The sequence below is a fragment of the Cyprinus carpio genome, chromosome B19 (assembly GCF_018340385.1).
Source record: "Cyprinus carpio isolate SPL01 chromosome B19, ASM1834038v1, whole genome shotgun sequence".
Classification (NCBI taxonomy): Eukaryota; Metazoa; Chordata; class Actinopteri; order Cypriniformes; family Cyprinidae; genus Cyprinus; species Cyprinus carpio.
The window spans coordinates 26,834,613-26,860,451 of NC_056615.1; the positions used below are offsets into that span (position 1 = coordinate 26,834,613).

At 36.3% G+C, this 25,839-nt stretch overlaps 2 protein-coding genes across 2 annotated transcripts; both read right to left on the reverse strand.

Moving 5' to 3' along the window:
- Positions 1-5,622: 5,622 nt before the first annotated feature.
- LOC109062075 (twist-related protein-like) lies at positions 5,623-9,110 on the reverse strand. The gene is made up of 2 exons (XM_019079156.2): positions 8,364-9,110; positions 5,623-7,668 (listed from the first exon to the last, which is right to left on the reverse strand). Exon 1 carries the CDS (start codon positions 8,922-8,924, stop codon positions 8,394-8,396), a length of 531 nt encoding a protein of 176 aa, XP_018934701.1. The 5' UTR covers positions 8,925-9,110; the 3' UTR covers positions 5,623-7,668; positions 8,364-8,393.
- Positions 9,111-11,487: 2,377 nt separating this feature from the next.
- On the reverse strand, positions 11,488-12,643 carry LOC109062066 (fer3-like protein). The gene has a single exon (XM_019079149.2). It carries the CDS (start codon positions 12,145-12,147, stop codon positions 11,713-11,715), a length of 435 nt encoding a protein of 144 aa, XP_018934694.1. The 5' UTR covers positions 12,148-12,643; the 3' UTR covers positions 11,488-11,712.
- Between the last annotated feature and the right edge of the window lie 13,196 nt (positions 12,644-25,839).

Sequence of the window (25,839 nt, forward strand, 5' to 3'; positions counted from 1 at the left end):
ACGATTTTTATTGACTAGCGGGACATATAGAAATTCAGATCCAGGCCATTAATTAATTAATTAATTCATTCATTCATTCATTTACATACCACTCGGTTAGTTAGAGTGTTTTATTTTCTTTATTTTTTAGTTTTAATTATTTAAATTAAAGGGGTCATGAAATGGATTTTATATTATTTTAATATGTTCATTGAGGGTCATTTGTAATGTTAATAAATTCACAAAAAAACAGTCATATTTTAGCAAAAAAAAATATATATATTTTTTAACCCTTATTGCGCCCCTCTATCTGAAATGCTATTTTAAGTGGGCGGGTCATCTAAGGCGGGTCAGTCAAAGCCCACTGTTATAATTGGCAAAAGTCAATACGAAGAAAAATTATGGGAAGGCCCCTCATTAATGCACTTGAGCAAGTGTTTTGAAATCATTATCCATACAAAACCCATTTACAAAAAAAAAAAAAAAAAAAAGAAGACTATGATATTAAAACATTATGAAATTGTTTACTTACGGTTTGCGATGCAGCTGCTGTCAGATCGATACAATTCATCTTCCAACAACCGATTCTCTGTGAAGTCTCCATAATTGTGCCTCGTTTACAAAACAAATGTCCGAACAAACATATAATCCTACGACTTGATCCGGGATGCCGTTCCACTCGTCCCTGCCGCCAGCATCCTTGCGTGTCCAGAGAGTAGCCTACTAGCTACTACGAGTTCCTGTACCCTTCCATTGTCCTCCTCACGTCAGAAATTGAATGTGCATCTACAAACTGTAGAGTAGAGTTGTGTGTCGACAGGTGTCCAGCTGTCAAGCGCCGAACACCAGTTTGCGAAGCTCATGGCACGATGACGTAGAAGTATTCAATTTTTAGTCAGTATATTAAAATAATATGATAAGAAATAAGTGTTTGCAATATCAAGCAGCATAACCAGCTTTTGTACAGCTAAAAATAACTGAAAGCATAAGACCGGAAGTCTCGCACATTCAAGTTAGAAATGGCGCGCCCGCTCTTACGTTAAAAATGGCGGATAAACAGGATTTCGTTCTAAGCTATGAAACTTGCATGAAGCCCTCTCAGCCTATATGTCAAAACATCAAGAAAAATTTGATTTCTCATGTCATGATCCCTCTTTCTGATTGTATGCTGGAATTAAAGGCTTAATTATTAAGTTTCACTTAACTAAATTGCATTTTAATCGCACTTAAACCAGCAAACCATCTTTGAAGCTTGTGTTTTCTACAAGGAAGTTTTATTTTTGTAACTTTTTATTTATGAGAGAGAAGAAAAAGATGGGAAATTGTGACTGAGAACTTGACTGAAGTGCTGAAACATGCACAATACTTTAACCGCTAGGTCACCACTCCAACAATCTCTCACTTTTCTCAGCTTTGGATCAATCGCTAGCTTGTCCAACGCTGCAAGTCTGTCTTTACCGCTGACTTGACGTGTTGAACATCCAAATCATACCACAATTATGCTAATTCATGCTGAATCTGTGAACATAAAACCAAACCGTGGACCTCAAGAACAATGTGCAGTGTTTGTCAACCTAGAACAAAAAGCGCTGCACTGTGTGTCTGATCCAGCCCATCAGATTTTCCTGGCGACTGGCGTGAAAACGCTTATACGGAAATGCCGAGGGCTAGTTTCAGGGTCCAGTCTAATTAAAATATTTCACTTTTAAAAGTTTCCAGTGGATAGATTTGACCTGGTGTGTATTCCAGCCATTCAGGGGAATAAAGCAGGGCAAATGCACGCTCATAACTTTCTGTTCCAAGCAGGGATCTGATCCAGAAGCGAAACAGAGGAAGTCAGAGGGGAGTTGGCTTCATACATCTTACTGAAACAGGTCAGCAAGTGACTCCTTTATATTCTCTTGTTCCTAGAACATCCTTCATTTCAGTCATGATGTAGGGGTGTTACTTCAACTTTGTGCACTTTTTTTCCCCCAGTGGTTGATTTTTGTTGAATGTAGTATGTAGGTCACATTAAACATTTATATTTATGCATTTAGAAAACGCTTTTATCCAAAGCAACCTACATAGCATGAATGCAGTCAAGGTAGCGTGTACTTTTTTCATCAGTTTAAGCATTCCCTGAATTGAACCCATGACCTGCTTTTCATTAGATCTTCATTATTTATTTCTACTACATTTCAAATGTCTTTAAGATAAGATACTTGCTAGTAGTTTTACCTAAATTTTTGTTGTTAAAATCCTTAATTTTAAATACACTGCATATGAAATATGAGACGTGATGTGTGAAGAAAACTCTTCCAATTTAGAATGTTTAGTGTGCATCATGTCCATATTCTCAAGCTGTTATTTTGCCAAATAATGCACTATTTTAAATTAATATCTATTTAGTGTACATAAAAATCTAATGAACCTTAAAAGGAAAATCACTGCTAGATTTTCTTAGTATGCAAATAAAACAAACTAAAGCATCTGAAATGTTTTTTTAAGGGAGTTTAATTTCCCAAAGCACCCATAGTTGAAGAAACACCCTCTCCATCACTGAAATCTATTGGACAGCAACAGGATGATTTAAATCAGAGCTCTCTCTCTACTTTGCATTGTGTTTACCCTCTTCGGACAGGCTGAAACTTATTTCAGGAGGCAACCAGCAAACACAAATAAATATCAGACAACAGCTCTTTTATCCTGCATGAAAGTGTGTGATGTCTTTGTGTACTGCGTTCTGATTGCCTGTTTATTTTCACAGAAACCACAGGTAGATGTGGGCTGGCGGTCGTGCCGGAGCTGCCCTGTCGCTCTGCCATGTGACACAGATGGCATTACAGCTGCCTGGGTGGTATATATACACAATAACCTCACTATTACATCGCCAGAAACACATCCAGAGGACCTGAGGACTAGGACAAACCGGTTGTGGTGAGGCAGGTCGTGACCAGGCACTGGCATAATGCACTTTTGTGAGGCTTTATAAGAAAGATTCGATTTTACATCATGTTATTCTTTATTTACAGACACTCCCAAAGTGATTTACACAACTGGCACAATCACTGCTTTTGGGGTTTGAACCTACAACCTTTTGGGTTACTAACCAAAATGCTTATTTTTTTTACTTGCAACATAAAGTTGAGTTCAATTGGCAGCTTATTCTGTCCATGAACTGCCACTAGTTGACTGACATGTAAAGAAACCAACCTTTTTTGTTTTGTTTTTACGTGCCATTTAGGGGCGGTTTTATACCACATTAAGAAACCAGCGTTGGATAAACTGAATTAAATATGCCAACCCACAAAACAACATACTGCCAACACTTGCTCAAGTTATGAAAAATATCTTGCATTGCTGTTATTGTGTGGGACGAATTTGAGCGATTCATGTTTGTGCATTTTTAAGGTTTCAGTAAACGGATTCTTATTTCGTAAGACTCTATGATAGAGAGTCTTGATTCTTCTTTATTTACAGACGTTATTTATTTATTTATTTTTACTACAGGAACACTCATTCCTTTTGGGGTTTGAACCTACAACCTTTTGGGTTACTAACCATAATCCTTATTTCTTTTTTTAACTTGCAACATAAAGTTGGGTTCAGTTTGCAGTTTATTTTGACCATGAACAGCCACTATGTTGACCAGCATGTAAAGAAACCAAACATTTTCATTGCATTTTTTACATGTTGTTTAGGGGTGGGTTTATCTGAAACACATTACACCACAGTAAATTCAACACACTGAATCAAATATGCCTACCACAAAACAACATGCGGCCAACACTTTCATATTGCTCAAGTTTTGAAAATGTCTTGCATTCCTGTTATTGTGTGGGACGACTTTTAACACCAATAAAATGTCTTGGTTGGTCATGTCTGTGCATTTTTAAGATTTCAACACTGGGTTTCTTATTTGGAAGGCTTGTTTGCATCAAAACAATCAACGGTCGAAGAGAAGAAAATGTCTCTGAAATGTGGTAATGTTAATGTTTTGCATCCTACTAAAAATCTAAGCCACATTTTAATTGCAGAACTTTGTATAATATCAGACTGGGCTTTTATTAATCTAACGCATGCAAAGAAAATGACCATGCTGTGCATAATTAAATATGCTGCAGACAGTAAGATAGAATGCCATTCCAAGCACAATCTGATATTGCTGTGGCTGAATGATCTGCAGTTCTCCGTCTGCACTGAATATGAAAGAAATGTAGTGCAATGAATCTCTGGACACAATTAAAACAGGCACACAAGATCTGGCTGCTCATAACCATTTAAATATGATCAGAATCTCCTCTGTATGGGATTGGAGCAGCAGTGACATGCAAGAGCTGAATCCATGTGTTTCTGCTTACAGCGCAGAACCCAGTAAATCAGAGATGAAAAGGCCTTCGCTCAAATCAAATCGTATATTAATCTAGTCTTCCAGGATGTACACACTTTGTTGAGTTGAGCAGTTTGAGGCATCATTGTGTGCTAGAAGTTTCCACTCAGCCAAAATTAAAGCAGCATGTCATGGACAATCTCAGATCAACAATCGTATTACCAAAAAGTCCAGGAATACACAACTACAGCTGACCTTTGACCTCTCTGCACCATCAAAGAGTCTTCAAAAGTCAATATTGTGTTTTAGCCTTCTTATTCTGTTGAGTCTGACTTTATAGTGTGGACCCCAGAGACAGAATATTATTATGCTAAAATGTTGTTTATAAGATTAGGAAAACTATGACATTACAAACTAATACTTTAATGGTTGAATTAAAAGAGTAACAATATCTGTGCTCGCTTCAAGATTAGAAATAGACATTTTAATTTTACTTCACCATAAACTCAGGAATGTTTTCCTCTTTCCTACAAAAGCACCCGTTTTTTTTTTTTTTTTTTTTTTTTTTTTTTTTTTTTGATAAATTTAACTAATCTTATTATTTTTCTCAATTGTTATGCATAACAAAAGCATGCAGATTTCTGAGTTGCTGATGAACAGATTAATTCCATAAAAATATTAAATGGAATATTTGACTTTGGTATAAATTTAAGATATTTATCAGAAATTACACCTGTTGAAGTGACAAAACAAACAGAAAATTATGAATTTTTTCTGTTTTCTTCTGACTTGTTGACAATTTCAGTGCAATTTTGTTTAATATGCATTTTTATTATATAAATGTTACTGTTTAATTCAGTCAAGCCATGTTTTTAAGAAAGTACAATTAAAAATACAATTTGACCAACAGAAATACTAGACATTAATCTTTTTTTTTTCTTTTGTACACATTATATGCATTTTATAGGTTTCTACCTACAATTTGAACTCATGCTGGTGCATTTATGTCTTTAAACGCCTTTAGATTTTGAATCATGATGTCAAAGCCATCGGGTCACACACATAAAAGAGCTGCTGTGCAGACGCATGCTGTATAACTCACTCAGATCAGGAATCTCATGCAGTCAGTCAGTTCCACGAGAGCTTCTCCGCTTCAGACTCAAGTTTAACACAACACGAACATGCTCGTTTGAAGATGGTGAATCTTTACGGCCCTGCAGGTCGGAACTGATGCGACATTCGTCAAATCGTTTAACTGGATTCACCCCTGCTTTTACACTTCATTGACGAACATGCAGAAGGCCTAAATAAACTGCAGTCATAATGCATGCTTGATTTTGCAGTGAAGATATTTTTATTTGTTTTCTGAGCATGCATAAAAAAACAGGAACATTGCATTCGAAATAATAATTCACATTTCTTTATTTGAGTGAAAAGCACTAGATTGCCAAAACACAAAATCGCAGTATATCCATGTTCAGCCTGACAACTTGAGACACACCGAGTTAAAACCGAATCCAGATGCAAAGTTTTAGATAAATAATTACCAGAGGTATTTCCTCAATGCATGATAAAATCCCTGAAATACTCCAACAGAAATCCCGAATCCTTGCCTTTTCCTCGTCCATTTGCTGCATTTCAAAACACACAAAACCAGGTTTCCCATCATTATCCAATCGAGTCGAACTTCTTTTTAAGAACTCAAAGGATATTTGTGTTAGACTGCGTGCAGTGAAGGCGGGTCTGTGCAACTCAGCATCTGTTCTATTCACGTGACGTTAAGAAAAATATTAACAACATCTGGTAGAAATAAGTTTGATTCAGGTGCCTGAGCTCTCGCGTTCGCTCTCTCTCCCTCGCCAAGTCCCCAAACTCCTGGATCGAGGCTGCATTTGAAAACCGATGCAAACCTTTGGAGAGATCAGTGACAGCACAAACGAACGCCAGATCAACCCGAATCACACCCTGCTTCTGGGGCTCGTAAAACTAGACTTGTTTTAAAATTTTATACTGCAAAAAATATTTGCAGGTTTCTAGTGGCTGTCTGAGATGATCGCGATGGGTTTTAAAGTATTTTACTTTACAATAATTATATCAAAACCTCCCGTTTCCTCATTTTTTTTTCAGTAATCATTTTCCTCCTTTAAATGCATTTTAAATAGGATTAGCCTATTCTTAATTATTCCTTTAATTTATAGATACAGTACAGGAGTCTTGATTGTTAAATGTTGGTTTTGACCCGCTGCACCTTTCCGTGACCTTCCTGACCCCTCTTCTTTAGACATCTGGGGATTCCATACATGTTTGGAGCCCGTCAAATGATTCTTCACAGCATCCTAAACGCTTTTGCAGACCTCCTGTCATATGTTCTCCTTTTGGGTTAAAATACCCGCGCAAACGACACAAATGTCTTCATAATTATTTTTTTATGTTATTATTTTCCTGGCGTGTTATCGCAGAAAATAACATGCAAACATAATTTCTGTGTAACCCATTTTGTCCAGTTATTAGACCCATTTTTGCATTTATTTCGTTTAGCTTTTTTAAAAAAGCATTACTGCTAAACAAAAATAAACATTTAAATAACAAATAGCAAAAGATAAGAATCAGTTCTGGCTTAGAATAAACGTTCGTTATTTTAATTTTCGACATGCTTATTGGTAAACAGTTTCAAATGCTTTCCTTTCCTTACTTTTCATAACAACATCTTGATATAAAAAACAAAACTGCAATATTTAAATGAGTTGAGTATGCCTGTATATGTGCTGGTGAGAGTCTTTCCTTCTAGATGTAATCTAAAAAAAAAAGTAATAAAAAATCGTATCGAATAATTATTGCAGTTGTTTATGTGCAAAAGCTTATTTTCGTTTGTTTTCATATAGCCTACTTTTCAAATCCATCATCCATAAAACTGCAATAACAATAAGTACATTTCAAACCATGTTTTATTGCAGAAAATATACACATATTTACATCGTATTTAAAATAGAAAATGCATAGACACCAGATCTATTCTGCATTGTGACAATCAATAATAAATAAATAAATGTCTTTTCTAGGACCAGTCAAAGATCGTGTTATGAGCCGGGTTTCTTCCATATTTCCTTCATTCGTTCTGTAATAAATATGACGCCAGTTGCTGTCAGAAGCGGGTCAGCGGGTCTCTCTGTTGGTCTACAGACAGAAGCACATGTTTTCCACATTCACCGTCACAACAGCACAGGTCTGATTGTAATTCCTGGTTCACAACTGTAAGTGCTCGCAACGACGTCATGACGCTCCAGAACCTTCCCTTTATAATCCTTATGTTCGCCCTTGTTTGGTGTCGCTCTTCCGGTGGGTTCAGCTCCTCTGACTCGATGCTCAGGGCCGAGAATCTGAAAAAATAAAAATAAAAAAAACAAAGATGAAAGTTTGTGTGTGTGTGTGTGTGTGTGTACCAGAAAATAAATAACGTTTGCAAAAAGCCCCCAAACTTTGGTTGCATCAACATTAAAAACATTTCTAAATTATTAACTATGTTAAGTACAAAAGTAGCCTTTTTTATAGAACCATGTTTTGAAAACACAAAATGCACAACGGTTCATTTAGACATTAAATGATATTGAGAGGACCATACAGTTAGCAGCGAAAAGTTTGGACACATCTGCTCAGTATGCATTATGACTATTTTCTACGCTGCAGAAAAAAAATGTAAAATCATTCAAACACTGAAATAGCACAGATTATGAAGTACGGGAATGATTTAGTGACTAAAACATGTGAGACAAATGAAAACTTTATATTTGTGCGTTTTCTGTTTCTAGATTTCAGCTCATAAAGTGCATGCTGGTTTCTCATCACTATCTACTCAAATTCTATTTCTAAATAAATATACGGGGTGAATTCAGGTAAACTGGGTCACTTTTTGCCATTATACTGAATCTATAATATCCCTATAATATCTGTCTATGTGAAACATTTAAACACGAGCTTTTAGGTCTTAAACTTTTATAAATGAATGTGTCCAAACTTGTGACTGCCAGATTGTGAATGCGATCCGGAGAGACTTGTGAAGTTTTGCATCGCATACCATGCTGCACCAAAAGCGCGCGGCAGTGCGTCAGTGGGATGTTGACATGGACCACGCGCCCTCCATTCTCCAGACGGAAAACGCGTAACTGAGTCTCTCGTGCGCCACGTAACTGCAGCTGGACATTTTGGAGTCCAGCTCGTCGCTCTGCAGGACCTGGTACAGGAAATCAATGTACCGAGCCGCGAGCTTGAGCGTCTGTATTTTGCTGAGCTTGTCCGAGGGTAACGTGGGGATGATTTTGCGCAGCGACGCGAACGCCTCGTTTAGAGACTGAGTCCTCTGACGCTCACGCACGTTCGCCATGACGCGCTGCGTCTGCAGATCCTCCAGAGACTGAGGGCTGCCGCCGCCGCTACCGCTGCCGCTGTTGCTGCACTTTTTGCTCCGCTTCCCTGAAGTTGGGCTATCCGCGTCGTCGCCGCTCTTCCTGCTCTGGCGTCTTTTCCTGCTGCAGCGCTTCTGCTGTCGCCTGTCTGGCTCCTCCTCGCTGTTCCCTAGGCTGTCCACTGGAGACTCCGGGGAGCTGGGCTCCTCTTGCATCGGCTCTTCTTCAAACATCACCTCTGATGTTTGGAGAACGCAAGTGATATAGTTTCCCTCTGTCCGGCGGAACGGGGTCCCTTGCTCCTCTTGTGCGTCACGGAGGTGTTTCTCAAACTTGAAGGGAAGTTTGGAGGCTCTTATAGTCTGGAACGCGCAAACTTTTTGGGGTGGCCTGCGATTGGACGAGAAGCGCGGGTGACGCAAGAGAAGGGAGGCTGGAGAGGAGCTCGGTCCAAGAGGTTTGCGTTATACAAGATTCAGTTCTTTAATGCGAACATCTGAGCCAATCACAGCGCTGCGTTTAAACGAAACAACGTACGCGCCGATGACGTATTCGACCTTAAACCAATGTTGATGTTTATGGAATTCAAAAACGGAATAAAATAGAATCTATTTTTGGATTTTAACATATCGCCAAACATATTAAAAATGATATTAAACATCCATCATGCCAAAACATTGAAGCATCAGTGTGATCCAACCAAAATACTGAAACATTCAATATTGAAACGTACGATGACAAATTAATGGTAGGCTTGTGATTAATTTTGATAAATGAGCTGATGAACTGATGACATATTTAGCTTCATAGTCGTCTGCAGATATCTGAACTGCAATACAGAATAGAAGCAAACTAGAATAATAATATGTTGCATTGAATGCATTTCTTAAAAACACATCAAACGCTCAAAATAGTCAAAACCGTCAAGTAATATCATAAAAAACTGAAACATTCAGCACTTAATCTTTAGCTATTTTGCCAACCCATTAGAGTGATTAATATGTAATCATTAAAAAGCTGGACAGATTTCAGTGTGGTTTCTGGAATGAGTGCAGAGACTTGATTTGCGATCTGGAAATGTTGGACCAAAAAAGCTCTTAAAAGTTTAAAATTAAGGTTTTCTTTGGTCAGTAGCGATGCTTTACGTTCAAAGCATTAATCATGCCATTAATGTATTAATATAATTTACTGCCAATCTGCGCTTTCGTCTCAGCCAGCGGGCTGAAATCCACCTAAAGTCACTGTAAAAAAGAAAAGAGCGAATCTGGGTTGGCTAAGTAGACCTCATTGTTTATTTGAACGTGTTCTGAAATGCATGTCTGTGTTAGTGTTATTGCAGAGTCAGGTTTCCTTCTGCAGCGTTTTCATACGCAGCGGGTCGCCAAGCGCAGACGACGCGCAAACTGTGTGGCCGCTTCAGTCCAACACAAACACGCTCCCCATACACCCAAAGCGTCCCCTTTGTCTGCACAAACTGACGTTTCTGTAAATGTTATATAACACAGCAGCATTATACATTCAAATTCAAACCACTAAAAGGCTTCTAATGTTGCAAGACCGCGGAAACGCTCCCTTTTGAGTGTAAAAAGCCAATGTTTAAAGATTCCGCAAGGGGGCGCACTGACGAAACTTAACCAAACGTGCCATCGTGCGTAAATGCGCAGCTCACATCTGTAATAATGTGAATTCAAGATTCACCCAAAACACAATGATGACAGATAAATATGTTGTATTTTAATTTATATATAAATGATCAAAATGACTTGGAATTTTCTGTTTAAAAATGCAGAGGTTAATTCAAAAGTATATATATATATATATATATATATATATATATATATATATATCTATATATATATATATATATAGATATATATATATATATATAGTCATTCTGGGAGCCGCTTGTCCAGGCGACGCACCTGTTCTTGGTTTACCTGTAATAGGTGTCCATTGAGATCTGTCAAGAGTCCTGAAACAAACCCATATCTACATACAAAATAATTTGGTGTACAATTTTCACTCAAAAAATACATTTCACAAACCATTACAAACAAACAGCGACAAACTTGACATTTTGAAGTAGAAATACTCATAACATTTTCTTGTAAAATAGGCTATACTTTGTTTGATTTACAGCTATAAAAAATATTTGTTTATTGTAATAGATACATTAAAACCACTCAAACATCATCTCAGAAATCCAAAATAAATAAGACAATTTATATATTTATATAAAATTCATGTCATAATTTGGAACCAATGCTAAAGGCTCCTAATGTTTTTTTTTTTCTTCTTCTTTTTTTTCCAAATACAATTATAACGTAAACCACCCCAAAATCCAAAACAAATGCAACTATTTTGGAACCAATCTTAAAGGAACCTATGGGGATTTTAAAAAATATAATATAAAAAAATATTGTTATACTGTATAGGCCAAAACACCACTATTGGGCATGGAAAATTACTTTTTGGGGTATTTTAAACTCCTGCAGATGAGATTTCATTTAACTGTCCACTTTCAAAGCATTATTCCAACACGGATTTTGATATATTACACAATATCTGAAATAATTAGAAGTCAAATAATATCATAATGAATAATTCCTACAGAACTCTTCACTTTTCAGCTGTAAAACCGTCCCAATAAAGGTTCATTACCGGCTCGATGGTTCTGTGAAGAAACTTTAACATCCATAACCGTTCTATTATACATAACGTTCTTTATAGTGAAGAAAAAAAAGTTCTTTAGATTTTTAGAATGTTAAAAACAAAACAAAAAAAAACCCGGTTCTTTTAAGACCTGTTCAAGGTTCTTTAATAAAAAAAAGGTGCGAAATGGCATTTGAAATTTATTTTTACAGCCTTACATAAATGCTTTTCCAGTCCATATTTTATTGATTAACTCCAGCATACAGATCTCACGCCATAAAGGTAGGCCAAAATTATTTTTTTCCATAATAAACTTTAAATACCTTGATAAACGTTCATCTAAACAATGCGACTGAATCACTGACTAGCTCAGTTGTTCTCGAGGATGTCCGTCATAAAGGAGATGTAGACGATGGCCAGGCGCAGAGTCTCTATCCGTGACAGTCTCTTCTCGTAGGCGAAGGTGGGAACCTTCCTGCGCAGTCGGTCAAACGCTTCGTTGAGGCTAAACATCCGTTTGCGCTCGCGGATATTCGCTACCTGGCGCTGGACGCTGCTGATCACCCGTTTGCGCATGGGTTTCCCGCTGCTGGCGCTCACCGGAGACGTGTAAAAGTCATTTAATCGAGCTGTGGAGATGTCGAGTTCGTGGATAGATGTCAAGTCCTGGTATAGTCCATTGCAGTCGGTGCTTTGGGTCTCCGTTGGGGCCATAACGGATGTGTTTGGCATCATCTCCATGAAGTCCACATCACTGACCAAATCGATCATTGCAGAACTCAGAAACGACTTTTGCATATCCATTTTTTCAGAGTCTATGCGCTGTGATTAAACAGCACATGATCAGACTGCATTGCTTTTGAAGAGGTGGCCAGGTTTGTCCATGTCGCGTGGATCACCAAACTCTATTTCGAAATCTGGTCAGATCCATGAAGTTAGATCCTATTGGCAGCAGTCCATGACCCCAGTCCTGCTGTTTTAATATGCCTCTCAATTCCACCCTGAGTGTGTCCCTTTTTTATGCCTCCAGATCTCTCAATGAAGGGCACTTGAGGGACGTCTGCATGGCCTCTCTGTGCTGCGCTGGATCATTTGATGGCCGAGGGCCGCGAAGATCCTGAGAGGGGATGAGGTGCTTGACAAAGGGTCACTGTTTGCTCGGTTTCCCGGTGCACTGAAAAGCTAAATAATGAGACTTCTATTACTGTGATAGACCAAATATAACATTCCCCCAGAGCACACTACACTTCCACTGCTTTTCTTTTGCAAATTAGTGCAAATAGCTGCTGGTTGCCATGGAAAAGACCAAGTTTCCACTGTTCACTTTCTATCTATCTATCTATCTATCTATCTATCTATCTATCTATCTATCTATCTATCTATCTATCTATCTATCTATCTATCTATCTATCTATCTATCTATCTATCTATCTGTTTAGCTATCTATCTATCTATCCATCTATCTATCCATCTATCGATCTTATCTATCTATCTATCTATCTATAGATGGTTCTATCATCCATCTTTCATTCGTTCTATCCATTCATCCATCGTTCTATGTATCTATCTATGCATCCATCCATCTTTTCATCCACCTTCACCTTTGTTCATCATACATCCATCCATCTGTCTATCCATTCATTCAGTTTATCATCCATCCACTGATCTATCATTTTATCGATCCATCATCCATCCATCCATCCATCCGTCCGTCCGTCCGTCCATCTGTCTGTCTATCTATCTATCTATCTATCTATCTATCTATCTATCTATCTATCTATCTATCTATCTATCTATCTATCTATCTTTCTATCTATCTATCTATCTATCATCCATCTTTCATTCGTTCTATCCATTCATCCATCATTATATGTATCTATCTATGCATCCATCCATCTTTTATCCATTTATCCATCCTTTTGCTCATCATACATCCATCCATCTGTCTATCCATCCATTCTTTCTATCATCTGTCTACTGATCTATCATTTTATCCATCCATCCATCCATCCATCCATCCATCCATCCATCCATCCATCTTTCTATCTATCTATCTATCTATCTATCTATCTATCTATCTATCTATCTATCTATCTATCTATCTATCTATATCTATCTATCTATCTATCTATCTATCTATCTATCTATCTATCTATCTATCTATCTATCTATCTATCTATCATTCTCTCCATTCAACATTCTATCATCCATCCATTGTTCTATCATACATCTATCATTTATTAATTTTTTGTTCTGTCATCCATCCATCCCTCCATCCATCCATCCATCCATCCATCCCTCCATCCATCTGTCCATCCATCTTATAAAGTCCTCCAGGTGTCCAGGACTCAGACTTCAGATCTCTGACCGCTAAATAGGAGTTTCTGATGAAGTAGCAACATTTCCACATGGCAGTGGATCAGTGGCGAAGCGTTTGGACGATGAGTGTGATGTGAAATGCTGAGGTAGAAGAGCAGAGAGATGCGTGTGGGAGGATGTCCCAGAACACAGTCAGCGGCTGCTGATTTATGTGGTCACAGTTCGTAAGAAAAACTCATGCTGATCTGCTAAACACAGACAGAAACCAAAACACTCCATCATCATTAAAGGCTGGATGATGGTGGCATGACCTCACCGTGCCAGAGAAGATAAAAATCTAGTTATGTCCAAATGACTTAAGTTTCATTTGAGAAGAAAGAATGAAGCAGTCAGTACATTTAAAGAAAATGCTTTACACTTTTTTTAAGCAGTGTTGTTCTGCCAAGTATCATTTTCAGCACATGATCTCCAGCCTGATACTGTAGGTGCTTTTATACAACAGTTCAATAAAAAGAAGCTAATACTGAGTAACTGACATTCAGACACAAAATAGCAGCTGCTACTTTGTTTAGTTTTGCTCTGCTGATAAAAATAGTTCAATTGCAACATCGTATCATAATCAGAATTCTTTTGGAATCCTTGGAACAACATTAGAACCAAAACTAACAGCAGATAATCAATATTAATTAAGAACTACAAAAATTAAGATAACAAAACATCAAGTAAAAAAATATTTAAAATAATGTAAAATAATATAAAAACAACCAAAATGGCAGTCAGTTTAGTTAAATGCAGATAGGTAGCATTTCATTAAACTTTGTGTTGAGTGTCACGCTTTTTTGTTTTTCAGTAGTTTGCAACAGGTGAACTGATGTAATATTTAACTTGTGGATCCATTTTGGCAATATGAGCATTGCTTTTGAAATTTCTGAGAAGTTTCCATGAAGTTTTTCTCTTGTAAGTAAAGAAATTAATACTTTTATTCAGCAAGGACACATTAAATTGATCAAAAGTGACCATAAAAACATTTATAATGATTTCTGTTTCAAATAAATGTTGTTCTTTTGAACTCCCTATTTATCAAACAATCCTACAGTAAAAAAATCAAATGCATCACGGTTTACACAAAAATATAAAGCAGCACAACTATTTTCAATATTGATAATAATCAGAAATTTTTCTTGAACAGCAAATCAGCATATTAGAATGATTTCTGAAGATCATGTGACACTGAAGACTGGAGTAATGATGCTGAAAATTCAGCTTTGATAACAGGAATAAATTACATTTTACAATATTTTTACACAGAAAACAGCTATTTTAAATTGCAATAATATTTCACAATTTTACAGAATCATCAATCAAAAAAATAAAACAATTCTTAAAAAAATATAAATATCAACTTATACTTCACCATAACTACATACTTATGAATGGTAGTGTATCTGATTGTGAAGTGACTACTAATCATTACATGTGTCACATGACACAAAAAGTTTTAATTTTAATACAAAGAACAAGCTTAACTCAAGTACCTGTGACTCAAGGAGAGAAACCTTTCCTTAATCTCTCTCTCTCTCTCTCTCTCTCTCTCTCTGTTTTCCTGGCAGTAGGATAAACATGATGTGCACATTCCTGAGGTTGCTATGGAGACGCTGAGAAAGCACAGCTGGACCTGGAGAATATGAGGTAATCCCGAGCCCCAGGGACTGCTGGGTAAATATTGATCTTGAATAAGAAATAAAACGCGAAGAAATACAGTAAAGAGAAAACCAAGCAGTTCATGTTTCCTCCACTGAAAAAAAAACCAAAACAAAAATAAACCTAAAACAACAAAAATTAACACTTCACAAAAAAACAAAAAACTCCACTGAAACAAACACCTGCACACAGATCACTGTAAATCCATTTACAGTAACACTTCACCCCGAAAGAAACACAAATAGAGTGCTCACTGGAGACAGATGCTGTCAAGCTACAAAAAAGCACCATAAAAGTATTGTTTTTAAAAAAGTATTAAGAATTTTCAGTTTTTCTGTCAACATATCCATTTGAATCAATGCTTTAATTTAATTTAAGAATTAATTATATACTATTATAGTAATTTAAAAGTAATAGACTTACATTTTGAACTAGCTTTTTATATTTTTTTGTTGTTTTTCATTTAAAATTTTAGTTCAGTTGCAGTACATTGTATGTCATTTTTATTATTTTTATTAATTTTTATTTAGCTTTCATTTCTATCTGTTTCAGTTTAGTTTTAGTAATTTCAGCATTTCAACTTAATTTAATTATTGCCAATATTATAGCAATATTTTTAATTTTTAAGATTTATTTCTATATTACAGATTTATTACATTATTTATTTATTCTAATTTAAGCTTTATTTCAATTACTGATTTTTTTTATTTATTTTTTATTTTTTTTGTTGTTGGTTTAGTTGGTATTAGCAACACTGCTTTAAATATGTCAGTGGCAAACAGAAAAGTCAATCTTAGTAACTCAAGGTCATCTATAGACTGAGTTTGGCAATGAAATAGTTACACTGGCGGAGCGACAAGAGCTTTCAATCCATATCATGCATCACAAAAGCACATGAAAACTCAACAGAGGCTATTTGAGCCCTGCAGGTAGTGTGGGGTAAAACCCAAGACCTGCATGATCCAGTTCTTCAGCCCGGGGGGTTTGGAATCGGAGCAGTCCGGCAGATAAGAGCAGCCTCCGTTTCCTCTCTCCCTCCTTCCCAGAGCTCCAGTCCGGGATCATTTCCTCTCACTTTGTTGTGAGAGATCTGCGGATAGACTACAAAAAAGCTATTACTCGACTGAGCAGAATACAAAACAAACAAGGAATGTAATCGTGGCCGGGGAGAAAGATGGTGACGGTGATGAATTGTCAGAGAGGTGTTAAATGAGCAGCAAGACACCCAAAAAACACCCCCCAAAAAAAGAAAAACAAAAGAACTGTAATCCATGCTAGAATTAAAATGAGATTTTTATAATATATGATGTTAAGATATGATGTTAAGATGTTCTAATCGGTCTTTGCTATGCAGTTTCATAAGTGTTTGGAGTGGTTTCTACAGTGTTGCCAGCATCATTTGAAAAGTGTGTAGGGGACTTTTTTTTAGTAGAACAAATTTTTAGTTTTTTTTAGCTCTGGATTACATTTTTTTTTGCAGTAGAACAGTAAAGAAGATTTTTTAGGTGAAACTGTGGGCCTTGGTGATTCATAAAATGCAAGTCAGTGGCTACACCAGCATTTTAAGAGTCAAAAAAAGCATGTCAAGGAACACAAAATAATACTCTTGGCTCCTGACGATATAGGAGGTCTTAAGAAGCAAAACGATCGGTCTGTGCAAGAAACTGAACATTATTTACTACATCATTACCTGTAATTCAGAGCTTCAGTCAGTCAGTCTTGAATCATTCTTCAGTTCGCAAATGAATCATTCTTTTGAACCATTTCTTTTTAGTGAACTGATTGAATCGGTTTACCAAATCAGACTGAATCGTTTGAAAGAGTTTGTGGACTCGAGCAGCACAGATTACAAGTAACTCAATCAAAACTCACTTGTGGACGCCTGACAGTCACTCCGACTCCAGCGTATCTGATCCTCTGAATAATAAACTGATTCAACGCTCCAACAGTCCTGAACTAAGGAATCAGTTTAACTCAGACCGAAGAGCCGCTGATATGTGTATGCGTGAACCAAACACTTGAATGAAGGGGCAAAATTAATGTTTTCATGGAAGACTAGTTTATTCGCTTTATATGCTTTAGACATGTAAAAAAATCCACATTTCACATCATTATTGGGTATGTAATAATAATTGTGTAAATGTGATGTCATTGAGTGATTACTTAAGAGAATAGGTGAATCAGTTCATTGGATAAACAATCAGATTTCCCCTGTTTGCCTGGATTACAGGTAATAATTTTGTAAATAATGTTCAGTTTCTTGCACAGTCTGATTGTTTCACTTCATAAGACCTTAATATATCGTCAAGAGCCAAGGGTATTAATTTTGTGTTCCTAGATATGTTTTTTTTTTAACTCTTAAAATGCTGGCAGCCACTGACTTGCATTTTATGAATCACCATGGACCACAGTCTCAGCTAAAAATCTTCTTTTAATGTACTATTGAAGAAACAATTTCACCTTCATCTTGGGTAGTCTGAGGGTGAGTAAATTTACAGATAATCATTTTTGGGTGAACTGTCCACTGTAAAAAACAAATGACATTGAAAAACCTGTTAAATGGTTAATGGTAAGTTCCCCTACTACATACGGTTAAAAACTGCAATGGACATTACATGCAATTTTACGGTAGTATACCGTTTTTGGAAGTGAAAAAGAACCGTAAATTGACATTCCCAGAATTCCCTGCATTACATTTTAAATTTGATGTTTATTTTTATTAAAATTACCATGCAGTTTTGTACATTAGGGTTGTATGTTACATCTAATGTTGTTAAATTAATGTTTGCTGCATTATTTCAGTTTCATGTGTGTTACCATGATGGTGTTTAGTGTTTGTGTGAATGACTCTGTGCACCCTCTATATATGTTAATATTTAAAAGCTGCTTGTGATGGGCTTTGGTTCATCATGTGACCTTCTCATCACCACCTGCTTTTGGTGGCTATGAGTGTATTACAGAGGTACAAATCTCACATTTCAGTACTTCAGTAGGTTGGTATATTAACATTATATCAGTTAATGAAATTATGGTATTTAAGTGTAAATATAAATTGAAACCGTAAAACCTAAAATGCTGCTACCGTATTTTTACAGTAAAATTCTGGCAACCACAGCTGCCGTTTTTTTTTTTTTTTTTTTTACTGTAAATTTTACAGGTATTCTTTTTACAGTGTCGTTTTAAGTCTCTATAGATATGGCTCAGGTCCTCGATATAAATCTGGGAGATTTTTTTAACCTGTTTTAAGTCATTCACTTCTTACTAAATGACAAAGTTTAAAACCTACATTTCAGGATTTATAATGTTTATAATCTTAGTTTTATCACACAAAATCGCAGTAAATTAGCAGCTACCAGGTGAGATCAGTAATGTGTTTTGTCAGATGTGGATGTTGTCAGGTTTGGTGTAAGGCATCTGAACTGGTGTGTCTCCTCTGAGATTCGTTCATAATGCATTTGGGCCGCAATGCAGCAATAAATCTGAAATTGAATCTCTCTCCATCCCTCCCGTGTCCCTCTGTCCTCCCTCTGTCTGCGTCCAGCTCGCTCTCTCAGCCTCTTCATCTTCTGTGCATCTCAAAGCCAACTTTCTTAAAGGGACAGTAGACCTAAAAATATACAACTCTGCCATTTACTCATCCTCATGTTGTTCCAAACTTGTATGAGTTTCTTTGATTTGTGGAAAAAGAAGTTTAGAAGAATGCTTTTCAATGCAATTAAAATCAATGACGTTTTCAAGCTCTAAAACAGTAGTCCATACAACTAGTGCACTATATTTTAAGACTTCTAAAGCATTATGCCTTTATAATGTTAACAAGGAAGTTTAAACACTTCTCAAGATTATCAAATTATTCATCTAGAACTTTTAACACTATCAAATGTTACTGGTGAGATTAATCCTAACATTTATCTTTATGCCTTCAAAAAGGATACAGATAAATGACCTGCTCTGAGATCTGGAGCTTTAAAAACAGCAAAGAAACATGAAACTGGATGTTTTAAAGGACTTGAGAGAGGTCTAGTGTGCTTCAGGACGGCTAATGATCCTCACAGGGGTGTGAGCCAAATAAAACCAGTAATACAGTGACTGAACCTCACATGCACACACTAACAGACTGAAGGACAGACAAACTATGTGGACTAGATAGCAGTTGAGAGTGAGTGTGTAAGGTGCGATCTTTAACTATTATTTGCAGAATATTACTTACTGTTAAGTAGGCTGATGTTGCCAATGCTGCAGCTTTATTAGATCTCTTGGCCTGAAAAACAACCACACTGACATTCTTTTTTTTTTTTATTCAGCAAGGACACATTTAATGGATCACATGTGACATGTTACAAAAGAGTTTGATTTCAAATAAATACTGTTCTTTTAAACTTTCAATTCAGCTGTGAATCCTGAAAAATAAAATGTACAACCATTTCCACAAAACTATTGGGCAGCACATCTCTTTTTAACACTGATAAGATTAGAAATGTTTCTTGTGCAGCAAATCAGTATATTAAAATGATTTCTGAAGAAACATGTGACACTGAAGACTGGGGTAATGATGCTGAAAATTAATTTTTGATCACAGGAATAAATTACATTTTAACATATATTCACATAGAAAACCCATCCCAACACTCTTTAAAATATAGTTCCAAAAGTGGGTTTTCACAAGAACCCTTCAGTGATCAAAATATTATAATAATCTAATCCCTATGAAGAGCCTTTTATGCAATGGAAAGATTCCACTGATATTAAAGAGCAGGTCATATGGTATTTTAAAGTGTACTAATATTGTTTTGGAGTTTAAATGCATCTAAGGTCAGAAAACATTGTAATGAATATACATTTAATATTAGTCATTTGCCAATGATTAGGAAATGATTCATTCCCAGCAAGTTCGGCGCAAACCCGTCCCTTCCTCAAGCCTACTCTGCTCTGATTGGCCAAGATTAGAGAAGCAGTCCTTGGTAAAATGACATGCACACAACAAAAGGTTCGAATTGTATTTCTGTGGTATCCTTGAACACCGCGTCTTCTCAACATGATGTAAACGCACTAATAGCAAAAGTGTTTGTGGGCAGGTCTGACTCTGTTCATATTTCGCGGGCAGGCGGGGATTATGCAAATGTGTTACCCGGTGACGTATACCCATAACAGGCAAAAGATTTGAAAATATAACGACTCGTTACGGCGATTCAGAACCGACTCTCTCTTTTGAGAGACAATATCTTTATTTATCATGCACTTTTTAAACTGGTGGGTGTTGTGTATATATTTTTGTGACCAACAAACTTGACAGATTGTTTTCCATTTTTCCCTTCGTGCTGGCCGGAAAAACAGGATAGCTACGTTGTTTTCATTTAAGGACAGCTACATGTAAACAAAAAACCATATGCAAAAGCCAAAAATATTCGCTTCAAAAAACAAAGAAACCAAATCTTTCTGGTGCTTGAAAGAACCCAGAAACCAGTAAACTGATCTTAAAAACCTAACCTCTGTAGAACCCTACAGGCCAAAAATATTCGTTGCTAAATCTAAGGCTGGCTAAGTTCTCCAGCTGTGTGGAGGCTGAGGAGTGATCTTCCCCCCCAGTGTGAGTGAGATGACTGTCAGACTAAACTCTCACACTACCAATACAAAAGACCAATAAACATTCAGGCTCCTCCCACCAGCTTCACCCTGCCAGATTCCTCCGCCTGCTTATAAAAGCCTATTTTAGAGAAACCACATTGTTTAATTTTCCAACAGAAATCAGGCCTTAGTGTGAGATTTTGGGAGTTTACATATGTGCACGCACATTTGTGTGCAACCTTTTCCAGATACAAGAGCAGAAACCTGCTGAAGGAAGTCACACCAGTCAGAGATCACTGATGTGATTAATGGTGTTAGCTAAAGGTCTGAGATTTGAACAAACTCTTAAACAAACTTTTCACTTTGTATTGTTCCAATATCGCTAGTATATTTTAATGAACAAAGAGAGTACACATTGTTCATTATTCTTTATGTTACCTTAACCCAGACATCACAATTTAATTATCAGCAAAAAAAAAAAAAAAAATTCCAGCTGTGCCATAATCAAAAGTGCATTGTGGGTGTTGAAGTTTTTGGTTTTCTTAAGTCTGCAGCACAGATAAAATAAAATAAAAAAAAAGAAAAGAAAAAGTGATTCTATTTTATAATTTTATATACCTTTTATTAAAAGCCCATCCTGCCGGTGGTGAATTACCGCTTTAATATATTAAAAGTATATTTAAAACTTATATTTGTAGAGACTTTAACATTTTTTTATATTGAAAGAGAGATGTGAAACCTATCTAGAGCCCAGAATATTATTAGAATTGAGTGTGGATACTTTTGAAAATAAGCTGTAACCAAAAATATAAGTTGTAAATAAAAACTAAAACCTGAATAGTAATAATTAAAATAAATAAATAAAAATTATAGAAATGACCAAGCACATTTAATGTGGCCTATTATCAAATAAATTTGAAATAAAATAAAATATTAATATAATATGAAAAACATAACTGAAGCATGAAAAATCCTTATTGGAAATAAATTAAAACTAAATTGCTGAAACTGAATTTAAAATACATAAAACATAATTATATTAAAAACACAATAAACGAAAGATTAAAATAAAAAAAATGAAAATATAAAAAAAATAATTGAAGATAAAACCTATTTAATATATTACATGTATGTTTAAAATGTGCCAAAAAAAACATGCAAATTTAATTTCATACATTTTTATAGACTCTCTTAACAGTAGGCAACCACCCAGAACACATTAATAATGCCTTAGATCAGCCATTAGATCAACCTAGCAACACCCACATAACAACACACAAGTTTTGCTAAGGGGAAACATCTACATTTCCTTTGGGAAATATCCCAACAAAAATGTAGACTTATAAAAAAAAATATTGCTTCTTTACTGGCATAGATGTTTCCATAAAGAACCTTTAACATCCATGGAATCTTTCCATTCCACAAAAGTTCTTTATTGTGGAAGGAGGTTCTTTAGATTATTAAACTGTGAAACATGGCTCTTTTAAGAACTGTTGACTGAAAGGTTCTTTCTGGAACCCAAAATAGCTGTTCCATGACATCACAGCGAAAACCCCCTTTTAGAACTTTAATTTTTCGTGGTGTGCATCAGCATTCTAGACTTCCAAAGAGGCGGGGCTTAATACAATGATTCCATAATATGTAAAAATTTGATGACAATTGACGACTCTTCTGTTGCTGTTTGCTGTGTTTGGGTGGCTGCATCACAGAGACCTGCCTCCTAGGCTTCGCCACCTTCCCGCTGTTTCCCTGGATTACTGGCTGCCGTTCCCCAACAAAGCCTGAAGGATGTTTGCACAGCTGGGTGACCAGAGAGAGACTCCAGCTAGCCCAAAAATATCAAACCGTCCAATTCCCCACTCGGCCCTGGCTGTGTTTTTTTAGCGTCAGTGTAAAAGGTGCAGCAGTATTTATTTGCTCGAGAGGACGACCCAACTGTGACATTGAGTTCAGGATCTTTTAGAAAACCTGCTTTGTTCGTCACAAAGATAAAACCGTCCGCTATTTTTGTTTCCATTACTGTCTTTATTTTATCTGAATTGTAGTTTTTTCATCTCCCAAGAATGAAATCACTGTCTTTGTAAGCCTTGATATATGACGGCGTGTCTCTCTGAATAGTTCGGGAATTTCAGCGAACGTCGAGGGAATGTTATTGTTTTGGCTTCGTTTAAAAAGATCGAGATCATTGTGACCCATCATTAAAGCACTGAAACCATGTCATAATAACCAATAACAAATCACAATGACCCTACGTTCTGAATCTTAGAAACTTACTGACAAATACACATCATGCTGTGCAGAGTCTGTAAACAACGCTTTGATTGGACAAACACAGAATACAGACATTATTACATCATTATTTTGGCTCCGCCTTTCAAGCCCTCCCAGAAAACTCCTATTTACACTCTTAAAAATAAAGGTGCTTCAAGATGCCGTGATGGTTCTGCATTACACAGATTCCCCGTTTTCACTGGATATCATGGAAAAAGTAAAGTAAAGTACCTTGCTGTTGTGGTGGCAGTGTGCTGTCAGATTGGGGCTTTTAGCACCTCTGCAGCTCTCTGGATCCATTCGGCAAGGAGCTGCAGTAAAAACCCCAAACAGATGTTGTTCATAAAACATGACTTTTCAATTACTCACCCCCCTTCGGAGCGCGCCGCATGCACACGGCTCTGAGCGCAACCCAACACGGCCCTGCTAAAGCTCAGGAAATATTACATCACTGAAAACTAAACTGGTGGGTGTAAATATATTTTTGTGACCAGTTAACAAACTTAAGACTCCAAATCCTCGCAGAATTCCCCGCTTGACTAATGTCCACTCCGTTTCCCTTCATGCTGGCCGGAAAAACATTGGGGAACTACCCAAAATTACAAACAAAATACCTCACATTTAATGGAATCTAATTTGGTGGTGACAAGCAAGCAGAGCTATTATCGTTAAATAAAAGTATTAAAAAAATGTATTAACTAAAATAAAGTTTACATAAAAAGAAGAAGTTTGTAGAAGTACAAACCGAGGACTTGTAAAGAAAAATGTTGGAGGATTTCGATATAAGCCAGGAGGAGACTTGGTTTTCCTATGCTAAGTTAAGGAAACATTGCTTCCTTTCCTCCCAACAAAAAAGCTAGAGATACCAAACATACACAACAGCATCAAAAAAAAATAATACCTACTACGTCATCCACCAGAACAGCTTCCGCGTATACGACAGTTTGCGGAAGTGAGAGAAAAGTGATTATTATGTTTGAGATATGGATATCTTTCTTAAAAAAACGCATGGATACGCTACATGAGGCCTTTATTCACACCCCAAAGCCATGTGAGGCACGTTTTACTATGGATGTGTGTGCTTTATTTGACGTCTTGTAGACTGTTGAAAAAAAACACTCACCCACTGCAATTATAACGCTTGGAATAGCCAGGACTGGATTGGATTCGTCTGAAAGAAGAAAGTCATATACACCTAGGATGCCTCGAGGGTGAGTAAAACACAGACTAATTTTCATTTTTGAGTGAACTAACCCTATTTTAACCCTAAGTTTAAACATTAATATTACCAACTAGAAATACATAAAAACTAAAATTTAACTAAAACTAAACCTAACACTGAAATAAAAATGTTAAGAAATATCTTTAAAAACCCACACAAAAATAAAAATAAATAAATAAATAAATAAAACAAAACAAAAACATAAAAAACATAGTTATATAAAAATTCTATTTGTCATTTTTTACATATTAAAAATATAATTTATAAAAGTCTCATTTAAAATAATAATAAAAACTATAATAGTATTTAAATAATACCAAAATAACTGTAAGAACAGAACGTCATCGTAACCAACTTGAGTGGGCAAATGCTCACATTCAGTAGTGTCTGGCACTTTGGAGAGGTGTTCTCTTCACCAATGAATCCCGGTTTTCACTGTACAGGGCAGATGGCAGACAGCGTGTATGGCGTCGTGTGGGTGAGCGGTTTGCTGATGTCAACGTTGTGGATCGAGTGAGCATGTTGAGCATGTTTGGGATGCTCTGGATCAGTGTATAAGACAGCATGTTCCAGTTCCTGCCAATATCCAGCAACTTCACACAGCCATTGAAGAGGAGTGGACCAACATCCCACAGGCCACAATCAACAACCTGATCAACTCTATGTGAAGGAGATGTGTTGCACTGTGTGAGGCAAATGGTGGTCACACCTGATACTGACTGGTTTTCGGACCCCCTCCCCCAATACAGTAAAACTGCACATTTTAGAGTGGCCTTTTATTGTGGCCAGCCTAAGACACACCTGTGCAATAATCATGCTGTCTAATCAGCATCTTGATATGCCACACCTGTGAGGTGGATGGATTATCTCGGCAAAGGAGAAGTGCTCACTAACACAGATTTAGACAGATTTGTGAACAATATTTGAGAGAAATAGGTATTTGTGTACATAGAAAAAGTCTTAGATCTTTGAGTTAAGCTCATGAAAAATGGAGGCAAAAACAAAAGTGTTGCATTTCTAATTTTGTTCAGTGTATAAAAAAAAAATTGAAAATCCATTATGGAGAGAGATTGATTAGAAGATTTTAAGGCAAGCATTACTATAACTCATAAATACAAAAAATAAATAAAGATTATTTCCCAATTACTCAAAAGTAGTTGTGCATGCTGATTTAATATTTTAATATATTATTTTATTTATTTATTTATTTTGCAAGCAATTAATAAACTGGTCAAAAAACACATTGGCTTGATATTATTAGAAGTGACACAGACTTAGGCATTGAATAGCTGAAAAAGAAAGTAGAAGATTGGAAATCATGGTGAGAGTTGGCCCACTGGATCGCCAAGAGTCAGATACGACTGAATAACTAATCATCATCAATAAACTGGCAACCACTCACAACACAATACCAACATGTC